This window comes from Lutra lutra, chromosome 3 (assembly GCF_902655055.1).
Source record: "Lutra lutra chromosome 3, mLutLut1.2, whole genome shotgun sequence".
In the NCBI taxonomy this organism is placed as follows: domain Eukaryota; kingdom Metazoa; phylum Chordata; class Mammalia; order Carnivora; family Mustelidae; genus Lutra; species Lutra lutra.
Window position 1 is genome coordinate 58,045,681 of NC_062280.1, and position 19,881 is coordinate 58,065,561.

Consider the following 19,881-nt stretch of genomic DNA (forward strand, 5'->3'; position numbering starts at 1 on the left):
TTTTACTGAGCCACCCAGGTGCCCCCACTATGCATTTTCAAAGAGAAAGTTACTAATAATACAGTGACATCCTTTGTGATATTACTACAAACGAAATAGCTTAAGATTTGTAAAGTACCCTCAATATGAAGGAAATTGGCATTAGGAAGTTTTCTGCGTCCAACTGAGGAAATAATTGTTTTCTAAATAGAAATTGTTTTCTAAATAGAACATCTCTAGCGATCAATGTTTCTGATACAAAGAGAGGCCCTATTATCAGACCTCCCAAACTACAATGCACAGACCAAGTCAACCCTTTCTGAGTGCATTTCCATTTGCACACATGGCACCAAGTAAAGTCAAAGACTATCCACAAACCGGAAGAACTATGTTGCTGAGCACAGTTCAGCGATTACAGTGCTCTAGACTTCTTGGATCTAAGATTTAAAGGGTGAAATATAGGTGGGGGTTGGACGACTATCCTATTGTATTAGATTACAGGTAGAATTTTTTCTGAAAGGTGATTTCGAATGTTTTGGGCACATATTTTATTAAAAGATTTTTTATTAGAGATGCAGTCTGGGAATCTGCCCAGCATATTCATTTCAAGATGTGGACACAGCCTCTGGCTTTGGGTTGTGTCCTGCCTACATCTTATGAGAAGAGAACTGATGTGGTTTTGGACACACACCCATTAAATAAGGAAATAGACTTCCTATGAAAGGGGAGAGAAATGTGTCTCAATCTGGACGGACCCTACATTTTTCACTCTCTAGGGAGAAGAAAGAAGGCAACCTCAGAGAAACTTGTTGGTAGCGAGAGCCGCCGCAAAGAAACGAAATGGAGGTACGCTTCTAACGGCATCACAGCGTTTTCAAAGAACTCGGAATTCTTTGAGGCTTCTCTTCTCAGGCCTTTTTTTCCTGAAAATCAGTCTCTTTTTTATGTTCCTGACTCTGTGGTCTGAAAACATAACTTTCTTAGTTTTCTTTAAAGATAATGGCTTTCTGTTTTGAAAAGCTGCCTGCTCACACACTGTGAAAAAGGGAGACATTGGGAGCTTAAATTCAGCAGTTAGTTAATATTCCTGTTGTAACACAAATTTATATCATTTTAAAGAACACGAACGCATTTGCAATTCTTATGCAGATAGATTATACTTATACTTAAATATATGGATATATATCAGAATGATTTTTATTATAGTCATAGTATATGCAACATATTCTTAAACTACAGTGATTCTCCATATGCAAAGGATTTTAAAACATGTATTTTTCTATTTAAACATGTTCTCGAGCTTAAAAAATTCCAAGCAGTGCTTCATTTTTACACTTTCCATAGCCTTCATATATCCTTATTCATCTTTATTATACCCGGTGCCTAATCTAGGATCTGTCATATAATAGGTGTTTAATAAATATTTGTGGAATGAATGAAGGCCCTGAAAGTTCATTTAGTGTTTCCGTGTCCCTTGTCCTTGGCAATATGTTCCTTAAGCAGCCTAGCTTTTTATTTTTCCAAAGTAATAGGCATTTAAGCATTTAAGAGTTGGGTAAAATACCCAGAAGCCTGATTGAGAAAAGTCTGGAAGATAATGGAGTTCAGATTACAGGTAACTTTGTGTAGTCTGGGTAATAACCAAAGAGTAGGTGTTTCCATTTTTTGCTTTCTAAATTCTGAGGGAAATAACAATAGAGATGAAAGTTGAATTGGCAGAGATCTCACCCCAAGAGATTGTGAGAGCCAGAGAAAATGCAAGCGAAGATCACTTACCTTTGGTCTAGAGATTAACCCACTCCCTTGATCAGCAAATATGTACTGAGCACCTGCTCTGCCCAGACCACTGTGGAAAGTGCAAGGGATGTAAAGCCCCTTCTTGACACTTGCCCACTTACGATGTGAGGTGGATTTAGACAACGCCTACCTCCACAGAGCAGCCCTTTGTGCCTCACGCAGGAGAAGTTGTCACACTGGCAGAAGGGCCCATAAATGTTTCCATAGGGAGACAGGTGGCAGATGCACTGCCCACAGAAGCAGTCTCCTCTTCCACTGCAGGAGGGGTGATCTGGGGCCTCCTTGCAGGACTCCGTGCTCAGTGTGTCCTCCCCACACTCGCAGTGAGGACCCATGTGGCCAGGGTTGCAGGCACACACCCCACACTGGAAGGAACCGTTCCCATTGTGGCATTTGGAGCTGTTCACCTCCACTTCTTTCTGACAGTCACATTTGCATTCCGGACTGACAAGTATTTCTAGGGCGTCCCCCAGCCCCACAGGCTTTATGATAATGTGCCTGTTTCTTCTCTCACAGTTTGGTATACTCACAGTCACGTTAAATGTAGCCTGGAAAAGAAAATACCAATTATCTTCTTCCATCCACCAAAATACATAGGAAGAAACAAAGTTGCATGGGGATCAGCTTTGCCAAAATCATTTATTAGGACATTGTTGAAATCGCTTTTAAAATTCTTGAAAGGAAAAAATCTTTCTTCGGAGCAACAAGAAGGGAACTTCTGACTTACCTGAATATTTTTTCAGGCAATCTATTGACCCTATACTTACTGTGTCTCCCACCTTCATGTGAGAGCATTTCTTTTGGTGTGGGAAGAGGGCCCCATTGTTACAGATGGCTGTGAAAGATAGGTTGAGTCCTTCTGTGTCTCCTAATACTTCCAGTTCCACCTCAGACCTCAGTTCCTTTAGTTAGGACATAAAGAGATAAATTACAACCAAAAAATACAATCAGAGGAATCTGTGAATCCTGTTCATTAAACTACAAATGAATAAAATGAAATTGGGGCTAAAAGAAATTCACCATACCATCAATCAAGCAAGATAGCCAGCAAGACACACACACACATAGTGCACATATACACACCATGTTTTATTGAGTCTAAGAGGCCATCAATTATAAAATACACCATTATTTTATGACAATGACATTATGGCAAAATATCTCATGATCATTCGGTGCAACATATGAATCAATCCTATTCGTCTATCATGGCTTTGAAAATTATTTTACCCATTCCAAGGGATTTGGCAAATTCTCCAGCCCTGAGTAGCATTGCTTAGCATCTAAAGGCATTTTTTTTTTTTTTGGCTTTTATCTCAGTAACACAATATAACAACAGCTTCCTTTACTTGTAAGTATCTTCATTTCTTAGGTCCCATAAAGCAGCTGGTTCTGCTTTGTGAGGAATGCTGAATTAAGGTCATTCCTTTGACAATGAATATTTGCTTCACTGATATCAAATTTATACCCTGCTGCTCTGTTTTGGTACATTGCTGCATATACAACAACTTTTCATTTCAATATCAAATCATAGTGCAACCTTTTTGAAAATATTTGAAAATGGCAATTATGCTCAACACCTACAGCACCAATAGTGTGCTTAACAAATTGAGGTGACAACAACATATAGAGTTAGGGCCAATTTCATATATTTGCAGGCAATGAATACTACATTGTGACCTCTACCCAGCATTTGTAAGACACCATTAATCATAAAACATATCCCAATTTTAGAGATGTTAAATGTGGGAGAAACTGTTCCTCAAAATCAATATTGGAATTTATTATGTGCCCTTTGTACATTTAATGTAGAGTTGGGTCTGGAGAATGAGTTTAAGACAGGATTTCTGCCCTCAAGATGATCATCATTTTGATGAGAAAAAAACAAATAAGATGGCACCAAGTAGAGCAGTCAACATACAGGTCAATGAATGTACCATTAGGTTTAAAAAATTGTGTCATACAGATGCAAGTTTGGGACAGTTCAGAAAAGAGTGGTCAGTGAAGGCTGAAGTATTAGAAGTCCTTAATGGCTATGTTGGATGTGGATCTGTGGACAGGATGGCAATGGTGTCTTGGGGGAAGGGACTAGGAGAGAGAAAGCTCAGTCCCTGAGGATATATAATTGGGAAAATTGGGGCTTAGATCCAGCCCAGACTTCTGCTGTCCTGGGAGACACCATACAACAAAGAACCTTGAAGTTTGCAGAGATGACTTTAGATTTGTGGGAATCATTCCCTATAGCTTTAAAGTAGGGGTCCAATCCACTGAAAATATAGCTGTGGGGAAGTTGTCTGGGAGGTGTGTGCAGGACAGACTTTCGGTCTGTCAGACTTCCAGGTGAGGGGTTAAGTAGACTGGAGTCAAGAAAGATGGGATGTTGTATTCACCCTGGCCTGAGGCACAGGGATCAGCCACCTGGGGTGGTTAGTAAATGTGATGACACAGATTGAAGAGAGAAGGACTAGATATGAAACATCTAGGTTATGACAGAGGAGAGATAAGGGCAAGGTTTTCATGGCGGAAGATTGTCAGGGAAAAGGAAGAAAGATTTATTTGTTATGGGGAAATCTAGTGTTATTATGTAGACTTTTTCTATTCCTCTTTCTTTTATAAAATAAAAGTCTATTTGGAGGAAAAAATTATGAGAAATGAAAGCAATAAAACAATAAAAATAAATTATAAAACACTATGAGCTGAGTAATACTTCAGTTCATCTAGGATTTGAGTCCCTATCCTCCTGGAATTTTAAAAGCATATTCAGCTTCAGATTTTCCTTAACTGTAATTTTGCCAAAGCATAGTAAGATGACCCTGTTTTCCTCTAAATTCTAAGTCATTCTTCTTCTCTGCTTTTATATTTGCCCCATATCATCACTCCTTCAGTAGGTGGACATAATGCTGATTTTTCAGAATATGGTCTTGATCAGTGATTGAAGTGTTATTTCTCAGTCATAAAGATTATTTCTCTCATGCCTTAAGATTTCAAATTCTGCCAATTTAGCACTAAAATTTACTCTTTTTTTTTTTTAAAGATTTTATTTATTTATTTGAGAGAGACTGAGGGAGAGAGAGCATGAGAGAGGAGAAGGTCAGAGGGAGAAGCAGACTCCCCAAGGAGCTGGGAGCCCGATGCGGGACTCGATCCTGAAAGTCCGGTATCATGACCTGAGCTGAAGGCAGTCGCTCAACCAACTCAGCCACCCAGGTGCCCTAAAATTTACTCTTTAAATCTGTTTCAACTAGTTACATTATAAGTTTATCTATCCAGAAAATATTTATTGACTTCCATGATGTGCCAAACACTGTCCTAGGTGCTTGGGAAGCAAAACCCACAAAGATAGCTGACCTTTTGTAGTTTATACGCCAGTGTGAAAAGTCAGAGAGAAAACAGTATAATACATAAGAAAATTATGTAGCATGTCAAGAGGTGATAAATGCTATGTAAAACATTAGGGTGGGATAATGAGGATTAAGAGAGTGTGTGTAGGGGGTGTAGTCTGCAATTTTAAAAAAACTAATTAGAGTAGGATTCAGTAAGAATCCAGTAAGAAGGTTACATTTTGAGGAAGTGAGGAATCAGCATGCAGATATCTGTCAAAAGAGTGTTTTAGGAAAAGGGTATAGTCAGTGCAAAGGCCCTAAGGTCAGAGTATGTCTGACTTGCTCTGGAAACAGAATAGCCAGGAGTCTAGAGTTGTTTTACTGGATCCATTCTCTGATGGAGTAATAGAAGGTGAAGTCACAGAGGTAATGGGTGGAGGAGAACAGATCTGGTAGGATCCTTGTAGGTGGTTTTAAAGAATGTGGCAATTATTCTACATAAAATGAGAAAACAATTAGGGTTATCTATAAAAGAGTGTTATGACCTTACTTAATATTTTTAAAGAAAAAGGCTAGTGTGTGGGTGTGATTTGTGTGTTTTTGTTGTTGTTGTTGTTGTTTGTTTTTTGAAACAGATTGTAGGAAACCAAAGGTGGAAATGAGAAATAGCATTTAGGAGGCTTTTGCAGTCATTCAAGTGAGTAAAAATGGTGGCTCCCATCAGGATGAAGGCTGTGGAGGCAGTGTCAGGATCAAATTCTAAGCAATTTTGAAGACAGAACCAGCATGATTTTCTGATGGATTAAATATGCATGATAAGAGAAAGAGGAGAGTCAAAGATCATTTTAAGCTTTTGGCCCTAGCCACATGAAGGATGGGATTACCATGAATTGAGAAGGAGAAAACTACTGGTGAAGTATGTTTAGGAGCATCCAGGTTACCCTCCTAAATTGCCAACTAAGATATCAACCGATTCCCAGACATCTGCACTTGGATGTCTCCTAGAGAAATATATATAGCATGATTGCTGGGCAGCATCGAGGGTCCTCCTGAGGTCCGTGATCATGAATTTAAAGCACAATTGTATGTTTTCCCCTTCCTGTTCAGCTGTGCAGGATGAATGGATAGTTGGGATTAACCAGGATCATGAATGGCCAAGCAACCCCAGTGGAGCTGTTAAGGGCATGGGAGGTGAGGGTGTTTCTACAGAATGATTCTAATGGTTGCATTTAAGCTGGGGGCCCAGGCACAAGAGGATATCAAGGGGATGAGGAACTGAAAAGAGAAGATAGGGTCACTTGAATAAAAAGAGAGAGAGAGTAGGGTCAACTAATTGAAGATCCTGATGGGTTGGAAGAAATACTAGGGGAACTAGCAGGAGTGAGATGAAAAAGTAGGAAGTGGTGGGCAGGGATTGGATTGCATGAAGCTGAGATTATAGAGGAGTCTATTAGCAACAACAAAGTTTAAGGTATGACAAAAGAGGGGGACAAGATCATTTTAGAAGCAGAGTTCAAGAAACAGAAGCCAGGGTATAAGAAGGAATATGTGTATACTGAAACTGAAATCATCAGGAGGTAAAGCAGGAGTAATGTTAGAGACGGTGGCTCCATAAATCAGGAGCTAAAGAAGTGAGGGATAAGACCTGCATGTCTGTGAATTTGAAATTAGGAAGAGTGGGTGATGTAATCTGACCAAAATAAGGGAAATCTTAACATTGATATAATTGGAATATCATATTACAGATTTGGCCAGGAATATTTTCATGTGAATTTCTCAAAGAAAAGACATAAAAGTTTATATGTATATTTCATCCAATCATTCACTCATTTACTGAGCATCTACTATGAGCCAGACAAAACAAACAAACCAAGTCACTTCCCTTCTGGAGCTTAAATGCTACTAGGAGAGCTTGCCAGGGGGACACTGATATTTCAGTATGTTTTATTACATGGTTAAGAAAGGAAGAAAATTAGGGAATGATGGTCAAATGAATACACATCTGGTATTTCAGGGTTTTTATGTCAATATGTCATTGTAAAACACTGAATAGAAATTCATAGCCACTAATTATAAACAAACATTGTATACCTCTGTCCAATCAGAAGTTAGTCAGAAGTATTTTCTCTCAATCTATTCTCTTTCCTTTCTATCTTTTTATAGACTTAAAAGAAATCCGGTCGATGGATCCCCATATTTTATTTTATTTTTTATTTTTAAAAAATTTTATAGAGGGGGAGGGGCAGAAGGAGAGAAAGAATCCCAGCGTGGAGCCAGATCATGACTTGATCATGACCTCAAGATCATGACTTGAGCGGAGACTCAAGAGTTGGTCACTTAACTGCCTGAGCCACCCAGGTGCCCCTGGATCCCCATAATTTTAATGTCTGTTTAGAATACATTTAAAAATAACTGAACAGAAAAATATTTCAAACTAGTGCCAAGATCTATTACATACTTCATTCAGGGAATCATGACGTTATAATAATAACTCCAGAGCAAGATTATATAGTAGAAGAATAATAGATACTTCTTTATATTTTTGGGTAGTAAAATAAAGACATGAGATTCACTTTAAATGTCTGATGCATTGATTCTATCACCCGTAAGTTATGTGGATGATTTGGGACCAAAAAATGAGACAAAAACCCAGACAGAGTAAGCAGGGGCATGGAAGGAGCTTGTCAAACAAGAGGAAGAAATGTTTCTGATGTTCATGGTTTTCTAATTTGCTGAAATCCTTTGAAGATGTTAGTGGCCAATGCTTCTGAGCATTCTGGGTTAAAGAAAATTAAGTGTCTTCTAATGCAGTGGAGGATTGCTGTGTGATTTTATCTGATTCTACACATTAAAACTTTAATTACTGCATAAGAGGGAGGATGGTTTTTATAGTATTTTGTTGACAAGTTTTCCTGTCTGGAAGAATTTCAAGTATGAGCTAATGTGGTAGTTAATTTTTGATGTGAGCTAAGAAAACTGAAGTTTCTGAGGCTATAAGTTCAAGAAAACCCACCTCATCCTATAGTTTTAATGGACACATCTATTATTTTGTTCTCTGAGGAAATGTGTTTGAGAAGAAATATCTTGTTTTTCCCCTGTAAGGTGAGTTTCAAAATTGGTGGAGTGTTGTCAAAATCAATGGGGAATATTTTTTCAAAATGTGTAGCTCTTCCTTTCCTTAAAGTTCTCCTAAGACGTCTGTGAGCGGAATCTGTATACACCTATTTTTAAAAGCTTCCCAGATGATTCTGAAATGTTTAGTTAAGGATACCTGGGTCAGTATATGTTAAGTATTGGCATATAGTGCATGTAGGTCATTTATTTATAATTTCAAAACATCCAAAATTAGAATTTTATTTATTTGTTATTATGTAACTGCTGTTTAGAATAACTATTGGAGCTTTACTGCTTCATAAAAATTTACTTTTCTCATTCCTGTTCTAATTTAGAGCTTCCTTTTCACCTTTGTGCGGGTATCTATGTGCCCATGTATGTATTTTTTCTTTGTAAGTTAAAGCAAAAAAGGAAAATGGTACTTAAGAAACAAAATTAAAAAAAGAATTGGTAACTGGCCATCTACCATTGATTAATTAAGTTATGAAATAGGGACAAGGCAAGAGAACATAGCAACCCTATAGTTATATATTTTATTTTAAGGGAGGAATGCTGTCCTCTGGTACTAATTTATCAAGTCAAGGCAAAAAAAATTATGTCTATGTGTATATACATATGTATATATGTCTCTCTCTCTATGTATATATCCACAAAAATGAAAAATTCCTTGGTTCTCAAAAGTAGAGAATCAACAAAGTCTTTGGTGCCTTTTTTCTCTTTGAGTCATGAGGTAGACTTATGAAACCTGTGGAGTTATTTCTCCACATAGTTCTGTTACTCACTGCTGTTTTAAACTGAATTTTTTTTTCAAGCAGAGAAGAGGGGAGCTTAATCATAGAGCTCATGGAGCCTTTCAATAAAATTAAAATTTTGCTATTGGTTATTATTACAAAAATAACCTCAACTTTATGATCAAAGTTATGATTTTTCTACTTTCTGCCTCACCTTTCAGAAAGACTATCTGCAATAAGGAGAATGAAATTGATATTTTATCTGCATAAATGCAGAGAGATTTTCTTTGGATAAGTACTCCCTCCACTAACAAATCCAAGCACATTTAACTGCCTAAAACTCATCTCAGTTTTTGAATACCACAGAAATGCCAAAAAAAAGAAAAAGCCAACTATAAAATATCATACTTCATAAGCCGAGATGATCAGCTGGAGAATGTTTCCGGAGTCCTTCTGAAGTAGCCCAACTGTGGCTCCAGGAATGAGTTTTGCATAATTCTGTAAACAAAAAAGAATAAGTGAATGTTCTCCCTATAATCAAGAAATGTTAAGTGTGGGTTTCAGCCTGATGGTTGAGATCACCTCTATTTAACTGGCTGGGGGAAACAGGATCCTGGTAATAAACCAGTGTTTCTCCTGAAACTGTGGTCCTGCCTGCTGCTCATTCCTGTGCACAAGTGGGAAACGGACTGGCCAGAGTTGCCACTGGGGATGTCAAGTGTGCGTGGTTGCCTTAGTCTAGAACTGTGATTTATATCACAACTGGAGTCAAGTCTCAAATAATAATAGCACTTATATACTGTCTTCCATTTGCAGAACATCTTTTGTCCAAAAAATTCTGAGCGCGCTACCAGGAGCTATCTTCTCTTTTTTTGTAATGTTATGGAAACCCAAGTTCCACATTGGCCCCTCTCTGCCATCAGGTTGCTCTGCAAGTCTTTCAACCCAGGGGTCTTTAATTGTCAATCGCTTGATGGTGAAAAGGAGTGAGTTATTTGGAGGCTTGGCAGTTAGCCCTCTTTCCTAGTGGTAATGAGCAGTCTTTTGGGGATATCACCGTGGTGCTGGGGTTGACTGGAATTGATCTCCACTCAGCAACATGGAGTCAGTCAGAACCTATCTTTAAACCATCTGCATGCTCCCACCTGCAGAGAACTCACGTTAGTTCAGCAACACTCCAGGGATCAAGAGGACCAGGGAATGAGGCATTGCAAAGAAGGGAATTTTCCAGAACGCTGAAAATTACCCCTCCCTTAAGTTTTATGTTTTAAAACTTATTTTCAAATGAAAAGTTTTCTAAAGGATATGGTACACATCTCTGTTTTCTTAAAGATTCCCAAGCATACTTGGACTGTTTTCTTGAAGCAACAGTCATACTTATCAATATTAACTATAGCTCTATAATCATCAAATGCTTCTACAATCCACGGGTAGATCACATTCATACCAAGTGGTCCCCAACTGCTATGCTTTTGCTTCTTTTATTTGTTTTTAAATAGTTTCTATCTTCTCCTTGTTAAACTGTAAGATATCACTCACCTACCAATTTTCACATTCATTCATTTACTGTTGCATTCAACACATATTAAGTAGGCTTGATATGCTGTGCTATGTCAAGAAGAGACAATCACTCTTTTTTTTGTCAACTGTGATCTCCTGAGTTGCTGTGTGTTGTGAAGTCGGATGACTGAATTTATTAAAATGTCACATAGAAAGAGAAATAAGTTTTGAGTGAAGGATTTAGGGCACCTCCTCTAATTCAAACATAATGGTATCTTGTCTTATTCCCAAGAAAATTTAAGTAGCTTAGGAGATGTACTATAAGACTAAGTTAGAATTAATAGTAATTATTGGTTATAATCATGATATTAGGTAAATAGGTCAGGTCAAGGGGAGGCAAGGAGAGGAACAAATGAATCCAGGGTGATGTTAGAACACCAACATGTTCCAGGAGGGCTCAGGCACTTGCTAGAGGCGGGTACCTGGGCTAACTCCAAGGTCTTTACCACTCTTACGTGGAAAAAATGGGTGGTGCTTTTAATTGGTGGATTTTGTAATATTTCACTTATTTCAGTGTTTATGATTGTGTTTAAGTTTGAAGCTGATGGAAATCTGAACTCTTACAAGCGTCAGTTGTCACTCTGCCTTGACACTGCGTTTCATTTTTGAATGGGTCACGGACAGTAATCCAGGTAACATTCCTCTCATAACCCGGTGCCCCACATCACCGCCCATGGGAGGTGGGCCCCACTCTGTTTCCCTGAGTCAGGGAGAACTTGTCAAATATGACGAAGGCACCGGTTCATTGACTTGCCTTTTCAAATAAACACATGTCAAAAGGGCCGTGAAGCATGAGACCTGTGGTTAACAGTGAATACTTAAATAGGAACTTGAATCTCACTCAAGGGGAGCTGGAATGTGTGTAAATTTGACTGGTCCCAAAAGAGAAGGCAAAAGGAAACTTTAAAGCTTGATGAAGGAAGGTTTGGATCTTCCCGAAAAAGAATGTCACGGCTCTTAGCTTTGCACGAAACTGCTAGCCTTGAAAAATGCTCTGGTTTCTCCAAGGCCAAGGTATAAGGGGTACTTTCCACAAGCACTAGTTCAAGTAGCCTCTAAATTTTGGGTTAATTTGTAGTTAATACAGCCAAATCCATCTACTTCCTAGAGCATAATTATGAACCTTCATGTGGTATGACATTTGCCATTTGGCTATTAGGACAAGTAGTTTAGCATTAATCGCCTTTGCTGATTGCTACTAGAGCAAGAGTATAAAGGAGTTGGCAGCTAGTAGCAGTACCCTGTGGTAACTCTGACAATTGTGTAGAGGAAAACTATTAATTAATTTCTGGATGGTGATTCCTCCCCAAAACATTGCAAATAATTAACTGAAAACATGGACAATTTGGCTTCCTGATCTAACACTATAAAAAATTATACTTTAAGTCTTATAGTATTATGATTACTGTAAATATCATGTGTCAAATGCCTTTCTTTCATTAAAGCCCTAAAGTGCTATTATAAATTGTCCTGATTAAACATGTTTAATGTTAGAAAAAGGATAATTTTGCATGCCTGGATGTGATAAATTACAGCACCGTGACTGTAAAAGATAACTCTTGGTATTAGAAATGGTGAACTCTAAAAACATGATGTTTTATGAGTGATTAGAAATGCCAGCTCCTTGGGTTTGAATTTCTTGGGCTTGAATTTCCTCTTATCTGCCCATGGATTATCCTAATTATGGATTTTTCTCCCTCTCCTGCTACCATGCCACCCAGGAGTTGCCGAGGTTACTTTTCTCATTCGTGTTTGCAAAGTTGGCTTTTACTGATTGCCTTAGTTTTCTAAACTTCCTTCATCAAACCCTATTTATTTGCTCACTATGCTCCCATATCAAAAAAAGATTTCCTATTTGTCCAACAGTTTGCATTTGCTCCTTAGAAATTTCCTCCTTGTCTAGGAAGAAGGATAAGAAGAGGACGGGGGGTGGGGGAGTGGGGGTTTCGTGCCTGGATGGCTCAGTCGTTAAGGGTCTGCCTTTGGGTCATGATCCCAGGGTATTGGGATCGAGCCCCGCATCAGGCTCTCTGCTCAGCAGGGAGCCTGCTTCCACCCCCCACCCTGTCTACTTGTGATTTCTGTCTGTCAAATAAATAAATAAAATCTTTAAAAATTTTTTTTAAAAATTAAAAAAAAATAAAAAGAAGAGGACAGGAGGTCATTTAGTGGGCAGGCAACAAAGGATAGAGAGGAAAGTGCCTGAATTCACATCCGCACTCTGGTCTTCTCTCAGGAATGTCTCCAAAGTCAGGGCGTCTTGGTGTCTGGCTGGTAGAACAAACTCTCAGGTGTGTACTCCTGCTTTGTTGAGGGCAGTTGCGTACCTGCCACTCCAGCTACCCACAGGCAGATTACTGGTTGGCTTTTTCTTCAAAGAAACTCAGACTAAGGACCTTGGCAGATACTTGGCTGCTTTTGGTGCTAGATGAGACATTCCAATGTGACCTGCATTCTTGCTTTGATTGCACTTCCTGTTGGGTTCACTCATCTCCAGGTTTATGCACTGGGAATATGGTTTAGTATTAACTATATCCTTGCTGGACATCTTTATTGGGTTTCTGTCTTAGATGGTTACCCTCCTGAACTCCTTCTGTCCTACCGTTGTGCCATTTCTGCTGTGGTCTCGAAGACTCTTGACCACCTGAGACTCAGTAGCTACCATTTTATACAGAGCACGCTACACATGTCCCTCATCAGAGGGTAGAGAGGTTGACTTCCCATATATCTGCTAGCAGCCATTTTAGTAAAGAATGTGCAAAACCAATCTGCTGCTTGTCTTTATGCTTTATGCTTGCTTAACTCTTTCTGCAAAAGCTCATTAATATGGAGGGACTTTATGCTCAGCGCCATTTATTTTCCATATTATATAATTAATCAACATCAGTATTTCTGGTCTTAAACTATATTACTAAATGTTTTTTGTTTGCTAAAATACATTTAGTCAAAGTTTGGCTTGTAGAGATTGAGAACCTGTGATGTTATAAGTATGTCCGCAAATATTTTCCGTAATATCTCACTATATATATGTATAGTCATTACTTTGTATTTCTTCAATTAGTAGCTACTATTTGTCCATTTTCTCTCTCAGAAACTTTAATGGCAGTATAACACACATGCACAGCCTATAAGTAATAACTATACAAAATGAATATTTAAAAGTAAACAAATAATATTCGATGAATATTTAAAAGTAAACAAGCAAGTAATCACACCAAGATCAAGAAATAGAGCATAATCAGCCCTCTGGAATCCTCCCTTGTGCTGCTTCCCAGTGATTACCACCCTTAAAAGACAGAACAGTGTTTATTGTTCTGACTTATTACTATAGAAGTCAGGGAAGATAATTTCATTGCCTTAAGGATAACAAAAATGGCTTAAGTAGGACACAAAAGTACTACCTATATAAAGGAAAGGATTGATAAACAGGACTTAAAATAGGGATTTCTGTTCTGAAAAGATGCCTTTAAGAGAGTGAAGAGGGACCTTTGAGTGGGAGAAAATATGTATAATACATACATCTGATTTGGCACCAGAATATCTAAACAACTCCTGCGTATTGACAAGGAAAAGACATCTGGGAAAAAATGGGTATGCAAGTGGCAAAAGAGTATGGCAAAAATGTTCAACATCATTAATCATTAGAGAAATAGAATGAGATGCCAGTGTGCACCCACTAGAATGTCTAAACTGTAAAAGAACTGATGATGCTCTCAAGTACTTTTCAGCGGGCATCTACACTGGGACAACTACTTTGGAGAACTGGCAGGAGCTGCCAGTGTTGAATAGGAATATGGCCGATGGCTCTACAATCCCACTCCATGGTATGACCACTACAGAGCTGAACCCATGAGGTATGATTGCTCTGAGACAAACAAGTGCATAGAGAGGCATTCATTCTTGTTGTCAAGAGGGTGATTTTGGTAATCAAGATGTCACCTACATAAGAGATAGTACAGGTAATTCTTAAAGGGTCTTAGATCTTTCAGGTGTTTGCCTAATAAGGAATAATCAGTTCTTCCCTGGATTTCTTCTACTTGGGGTTGGACCCAGGGGAGCTAAACACTGGCAAACTCCTCAGCACTCACAGCACAGCCTGCTTCTTTCTGAATCTCCATCCTCAGGAGCTGGTTTCAGGACCAGGTCCTCACGATCTCCATTCACCAATTCAAGGGACCTCACAATGGGATGGAGAGGTCCTCACCAGCCTCCTGGCCTCCCCATGCACCTCCTGCCTTTGGACACCTATATCCTCAGGAACCCAGGGATTCTGGAGCATCTGTTATTGTGGGCACTCTGGGCAGCCTTGCGGAAGTAACAGAAATTCATAGGACAGGATAACCTTGCTCTTTAGGTCCTTAGTTTCATATAGTTCTTTGTTCTGGTACAATGAGCCCATAATGTGGATTGTCCTAAAGGGGCCTGGAGCTCGCCTGTAGCCCACCATCATCTGGGAAAGAAGAACTAGAGTTAAGATTTGTGGTACTTGGTAGTTCCATCTCTTTCATTCTTCCCACAAGCACTTTTATTCAGGTACCCTTATTATCTCTGTTTTACTGCCAAGATATTGAAGCCCCGAGAATTTAGTTCGCTTGCCCGAGGACATCCAGCTTAGAAAGAGCTGGATTCATCTGCTCTGGTATTCTCTACTCTGCTCCAGAACCAGATCCCTTAGCCAGGCCACTGACGGAAAGTGCCTGGCAATGATGGTTCTGGTCTGGTGATGTCATCGGTGAGCCTGAGAGATGTTAACAAGTAAGTCTAAATTCACTGAATGTATTAGGTCCACAGGGCTGCTATATCTAAGTGGGTGGCTTAACCCAACAGAAATTTGTTATCTCACAGTTTTAGAGGCCAGAAGTCCAAGATCAAGGTGTCAACAGGGTACACACTTCCTTTGAAATCTGTGCTCGCCTCTTCCTAGCTTCTGGTGGTTGCTGGCAGTCCTTGATGGTCCTGGACTTGAAGATGCATTCCCTTGAGTTTTTACCTCCATCCTCACATAGTGTTCTCTTTTCTAGGTCTTCAGCTCTGGGCCTCTTCTCTCCTTATAAGCACACCACTCATGTTGGATTAAGGATCTACCCTGCTCAAGTACAACCACATCTTAACTAATGACATCTGCATTGCCCTTTTTCCAAATAACACCATACTCTGAGGTACTAGGGGTTAGTATGTCAACATATCTTTTGTGGGGATACAAATCAACCCCCTGCAGTCTGCTAGGGTTCTTTTGACTTGTTTAACCCTTAAACCCTTAGTTTTGGTTGGAGAAGGGAGTACCTTGCAGGATCACAGAGCTAATAAGTGGTTAGAAACAGATCTTGACTCCAAAGCTAGTGCTCATTCTGCTCCCCCAGGCCCTTGCCGGGCCATGGCAGGAACTGGCGCAAATGCCAACTGCCATCAATGGTGAGGCTTATTAGAAAGTTACGATAATATGGAAAGAACCTAGATGTACATCAACAGATGAATGGATAAAGAAGATGTGGTATATATACACAATGGAATACTATGCAGCCATCAAAAGAAATGAAATCTTGCCATTTGCGACGACGTGGATGGAACTAGAGGGTATCATGCTTAGCGAAATAAGTCAATCGGAGAAAGACAACTATCATATGATCTCCCTGATATGAGGGAGAGGAGATGCAACATGGGGGGTTAAGGGGGTAGGAGAAGAGTAAATGAAACAAGATGGGGTTGGGAGGGAGACAAACCATAAGTGACTCTTAATCTCACAAAACAAACTGAGGGTTGATGGGGGGAGGGGGGTTGGGAGGGGGGGGGTGGGGTTATGGACATTGGGAAGGGTATGTGCTATGGTGAGTGCTGTGAAGTGTGTAAACCTGGTGATTCACAGACCTGTACCCCTGGGGATAAAAATATATTATATGTTTATAAAAATAAAATTAAAAAAAAACACATAACACAAAATTTACAATCTTAAAAAAAAAGAAAGTTACGATAATAATGCCTTGTATTGATATATATAGTGGGTTAGAGAATATAGAACATTTTCTTTAAATTTTTTTTTTAAGATTTTATATATTTATTTGACAGAGAGAAAGACACAGTGAGAGAGGGAACACAAGTAGGAGGAGTGGGAGAGGGAGAAGCAGGCTTCCTACTGAACAGGGAACCCTATGTGGGGCTCGATCCCAGGACTCTGGAATCATGACCCGAGTTGAAAGTAGTGGCTTAACCCACTGAGCCACCCAGGCACCCCAAAACATTTTCTTACCTGAAGCAAAAAGAAAGGAAGAAAAAGGGTTGTGGCTATAATCACTTTCAAATGGAAAGGCTACATCTTGAAAGAAATGTAGCAAGTAGCAAAAGCATAGAAGCAATTTTTTTTTTTTTTTTTTTTTTGGTCCCGGGGGGCCGTATTGTGCTATTTATCTGGTCAAAGGAAAACAGCTCTTTGCTGGTGATGCTTTGCTTTGTTGAGCAGTATGCTTCTTCCAGAGCTAGTGACGGGCTGGGTTTGCTGAAATAAGTCCTTCTGAAGGCAATCAGAAGGTTTTCTTCTGGTGAGGTCTTTCATTCTTGTGGGATTTTATTCTGCTCATTTCTCTTGTTCATTATCGGTAAATGCAGGGCTCCCAGTATTATGCAAAAGTTTACCCCCAGGCTTGACTGTGTTACTAGGACACCCAAGATTCCAAAAAGAATATGTAATTGTTTCTGGCACAAGTTAGCATGAATGTCTGTCTCTGGGTTTCATGCTATCTGCTTTGCCTTCAGGCTTTCAATTGTCAGCATTCCACAGTCAGGCAGGCAGCAAAGGGAGTGTACTAATTAGATCAGGTGCTTGATCTTGAAGTCTGCACCAGCAATGACTAGGTAGTCGGCTTCGGAACTTTTGAGCACTACCTGTCTTTCTCTCAGTCTGCCCTGGGATGTAATTATCTTGTCAGCCAAGGAGCCGTAGCACGCAGCTGAACGAGAGTGCTCGGCAACAGTGACAGAGTGATAAGGGAAGACGAATGGACCCACCGTGCATGACTGTGCTGAGACAAACAAATGCACACAGAGGCATTGGAGAACGGAGACTTAGAGAACAAAGAGGCTACCCTGACTATTTGTTGCTGAGGAGACTTCAGATCATCCCTTAATAAGATCACCCTGCTCTTCGAGAGGGATTGCAGACCTTTGCTGGCAAATGCAAGTCCCAAAGCTTCAGAGCTGTTTTAAAATGGGAAGCAATGTTGGGTTCCGTAGCAGCTTATGTGCTTTGCAGACCAAACGGCAGGTAATAAAACTTTGAAAGATGACTAGGAGAAGCACAATGAAGGGGACCAACAAAGAGAAATCAGGAATATATACAGGGACTTCTAAAGGGGTATCAGCCCTTGTTACTACAAGTGTGGTGGGTTGGCCAGGAGCAGCAGCAGCATCTGGAAAATTGTGAGAAATGCAAAAACTCATTTTTAACTTGTTGAGGACCCTCCATATGGCTTTCCATAGTGGCTGAATCAATTTACATTTCCACCAACAGTGCAAGAGGGTTCCCTTTCCTCCACATCCTCACCAACACTTGTTACTTCTTGTCTTTTCAATGATAGCCATTCTAACAGGTGTGAGCAGATATCTCACTGTGGTTATGATTTGCATTTTTCTGATGATGAGTGATGTTAAGGATCTTTCCATGTGCCTGTTGGCCATCTGCACGTCTTCTTTGGAGAAGTGTCTATTCAGGTCTTCCGCCCATTTTTTTTTTTTTTAATTGGATTGTTGGGGCTCCTGGGTGGCTCAGTGGGTTAAAGCCTCTGCCTTTGGCTCAGGTTGTGATCCAGGGGTCCTGGGATGGAGCCCCACATCAGGCTCTCTGCTCAGTGGGGAGCCTGCTTCCCCTTCTCTCTCTGCCTGCCTCTGCCTACTTGTGATCTCTGTCTGTCAAATAAATAAAATATTTTTTTAAAAATTGGATCGTTTAGGGTTTTGGGGTTTTGTTTTTGTTTTGTTATTGACTTGTGTGAATTCTTTATATATTTTAGACATTAACCCCTTACTGGATATATGATTTGCAAATATTTTCTCTCTTTCAGTAGGTTGCCTTTTCATTTTGTTGATCATTTCCTTTTTTGTGCAGAAGCTTTTTAGTTTCTTGTAGTTCCACTTGTTTAGTTTTGTTTTTGTTTGTTGCCTTTGCTTTTAGAGTTGGATCCAAAAAATCAGTGCCAAGACCAACATCAAGGAGCTTACCACCTATGTTTTCTTCTAGGAGTTTTATAGCTTTAGGTCTTACATTTAAGTCTTGATTCCATTTTGAGTTAATTTTTGTGTGTAGTAGAAGACAGTAGCCTGGTTTCATTATTTTGCAGGTGGCCGTCCAGTTTTCCCAACATCCTTTCTTTTTTTTTTTTTTAAGATTTTATTTATTTATTTGTCAGAGAGAGAGAGGGAGAGAGAGCGAGCACAGGCAGACAGAATGGCAGGCAGAGGCAGAGGGAGAAGCAGGCTCCCTGCCGAGCAAGGAGCCCGATGTGGGACTCGATCCCAGGACGCTGGGATCATGACCTGAGCTGAAGGCAGCTGCTTAACCAACTGAGCCACCCAGGTGTCCCCCAACATCCTTTCTTGAAGAGAACTTGAAGGGACATTGTATATTTTTGCCTCCTTTGTGGTAGATTAATTGAGTATATATGTGTGGGTTTATTTCTACCATATAATCCAGCAATTCTACTTCTGGGTGTTTATTCAAAGAAAATGAAAACACTAATTCAAAAAAGATATATGCACCTTCATGTTTACTACAGGATTATTTATAATAACCAAGATATGGAAACAACCTAAGTGCCCACCCATAGATGAATGGATAGAGAAGAGTGGTACACACACACACACACACACACACACACACACACAGTGGAATATTACTTGGCCATAAAAAGAAAGAGATCTTGCATTTGCAGCAATATTGCTAGACCTTGAAGGCGTTATGCTAAGTAAAATCTAAGTAAAATAAGTTTGACAGAGAAAGACAAATACCATATGATTCAATTAAATCAAAATAAAACAACTAACAAAAATGCCAAGCTCACAGATACAGAGAACATACTGATAGTTTCCAGAGGAAAGAGGGGATGGTGGGGGGATGAAATGGTTAAGGGGAGTCAAAAAGTAAAACTTCCAGTTTTAAAATAAATAAATCATGGGGATATAATGTGTAGCATGACAACTACGGTTAACAATACTGTATTACATATTTGAAAGGTGCTAAGACAGCAAATCTTGAAAGTTCTCATCACAAGAAAACATTTTTGGAAGTATGTATGGTGATGGATGTTAATTAAATTTATCATGGTGATCATTTTGAGTGTATACAAATACTGAATCATTTGTTGTACAACTAAAACTAATGAAATATGTCC

At 39.4% G+C, this 19,881-nt stretch overlaps 1 protein-coding gene across 9 annotated transcripts in view; it reads right to left on the reverse strand.

The window, feature by feature from the left end:
• ITGB6 (integrin subunit beta 6) overlaps positions 1-19,881 on the reverse strand; it is a 144,411-nt gene that overhangs the window by 41,555 nt on the left and 82,975 nt on the right. For all 9 annotated transcript variants that reach the window (XM_047721882.1, XM_047721885.1, XM_047721883.1 and 6 more), the window contains 3 exons: positions 9,353-9,442; positions 2,544-2,678; positions 1,907-2,324 (listed from right to left, as the gene is read on the reverse strand). In XM_047721882.1, the coding sequence (XP_047577838.1) occupies positions 1,907-2,324; positions 2,544-2,678; positions 9,353-9,442 (643 nt within the window). The remainder of the gene's footprint in view (positions 1-1,906; positions 2,325-2,543; positions 2,679-9,352; positions 9,443-19,881) is intronic.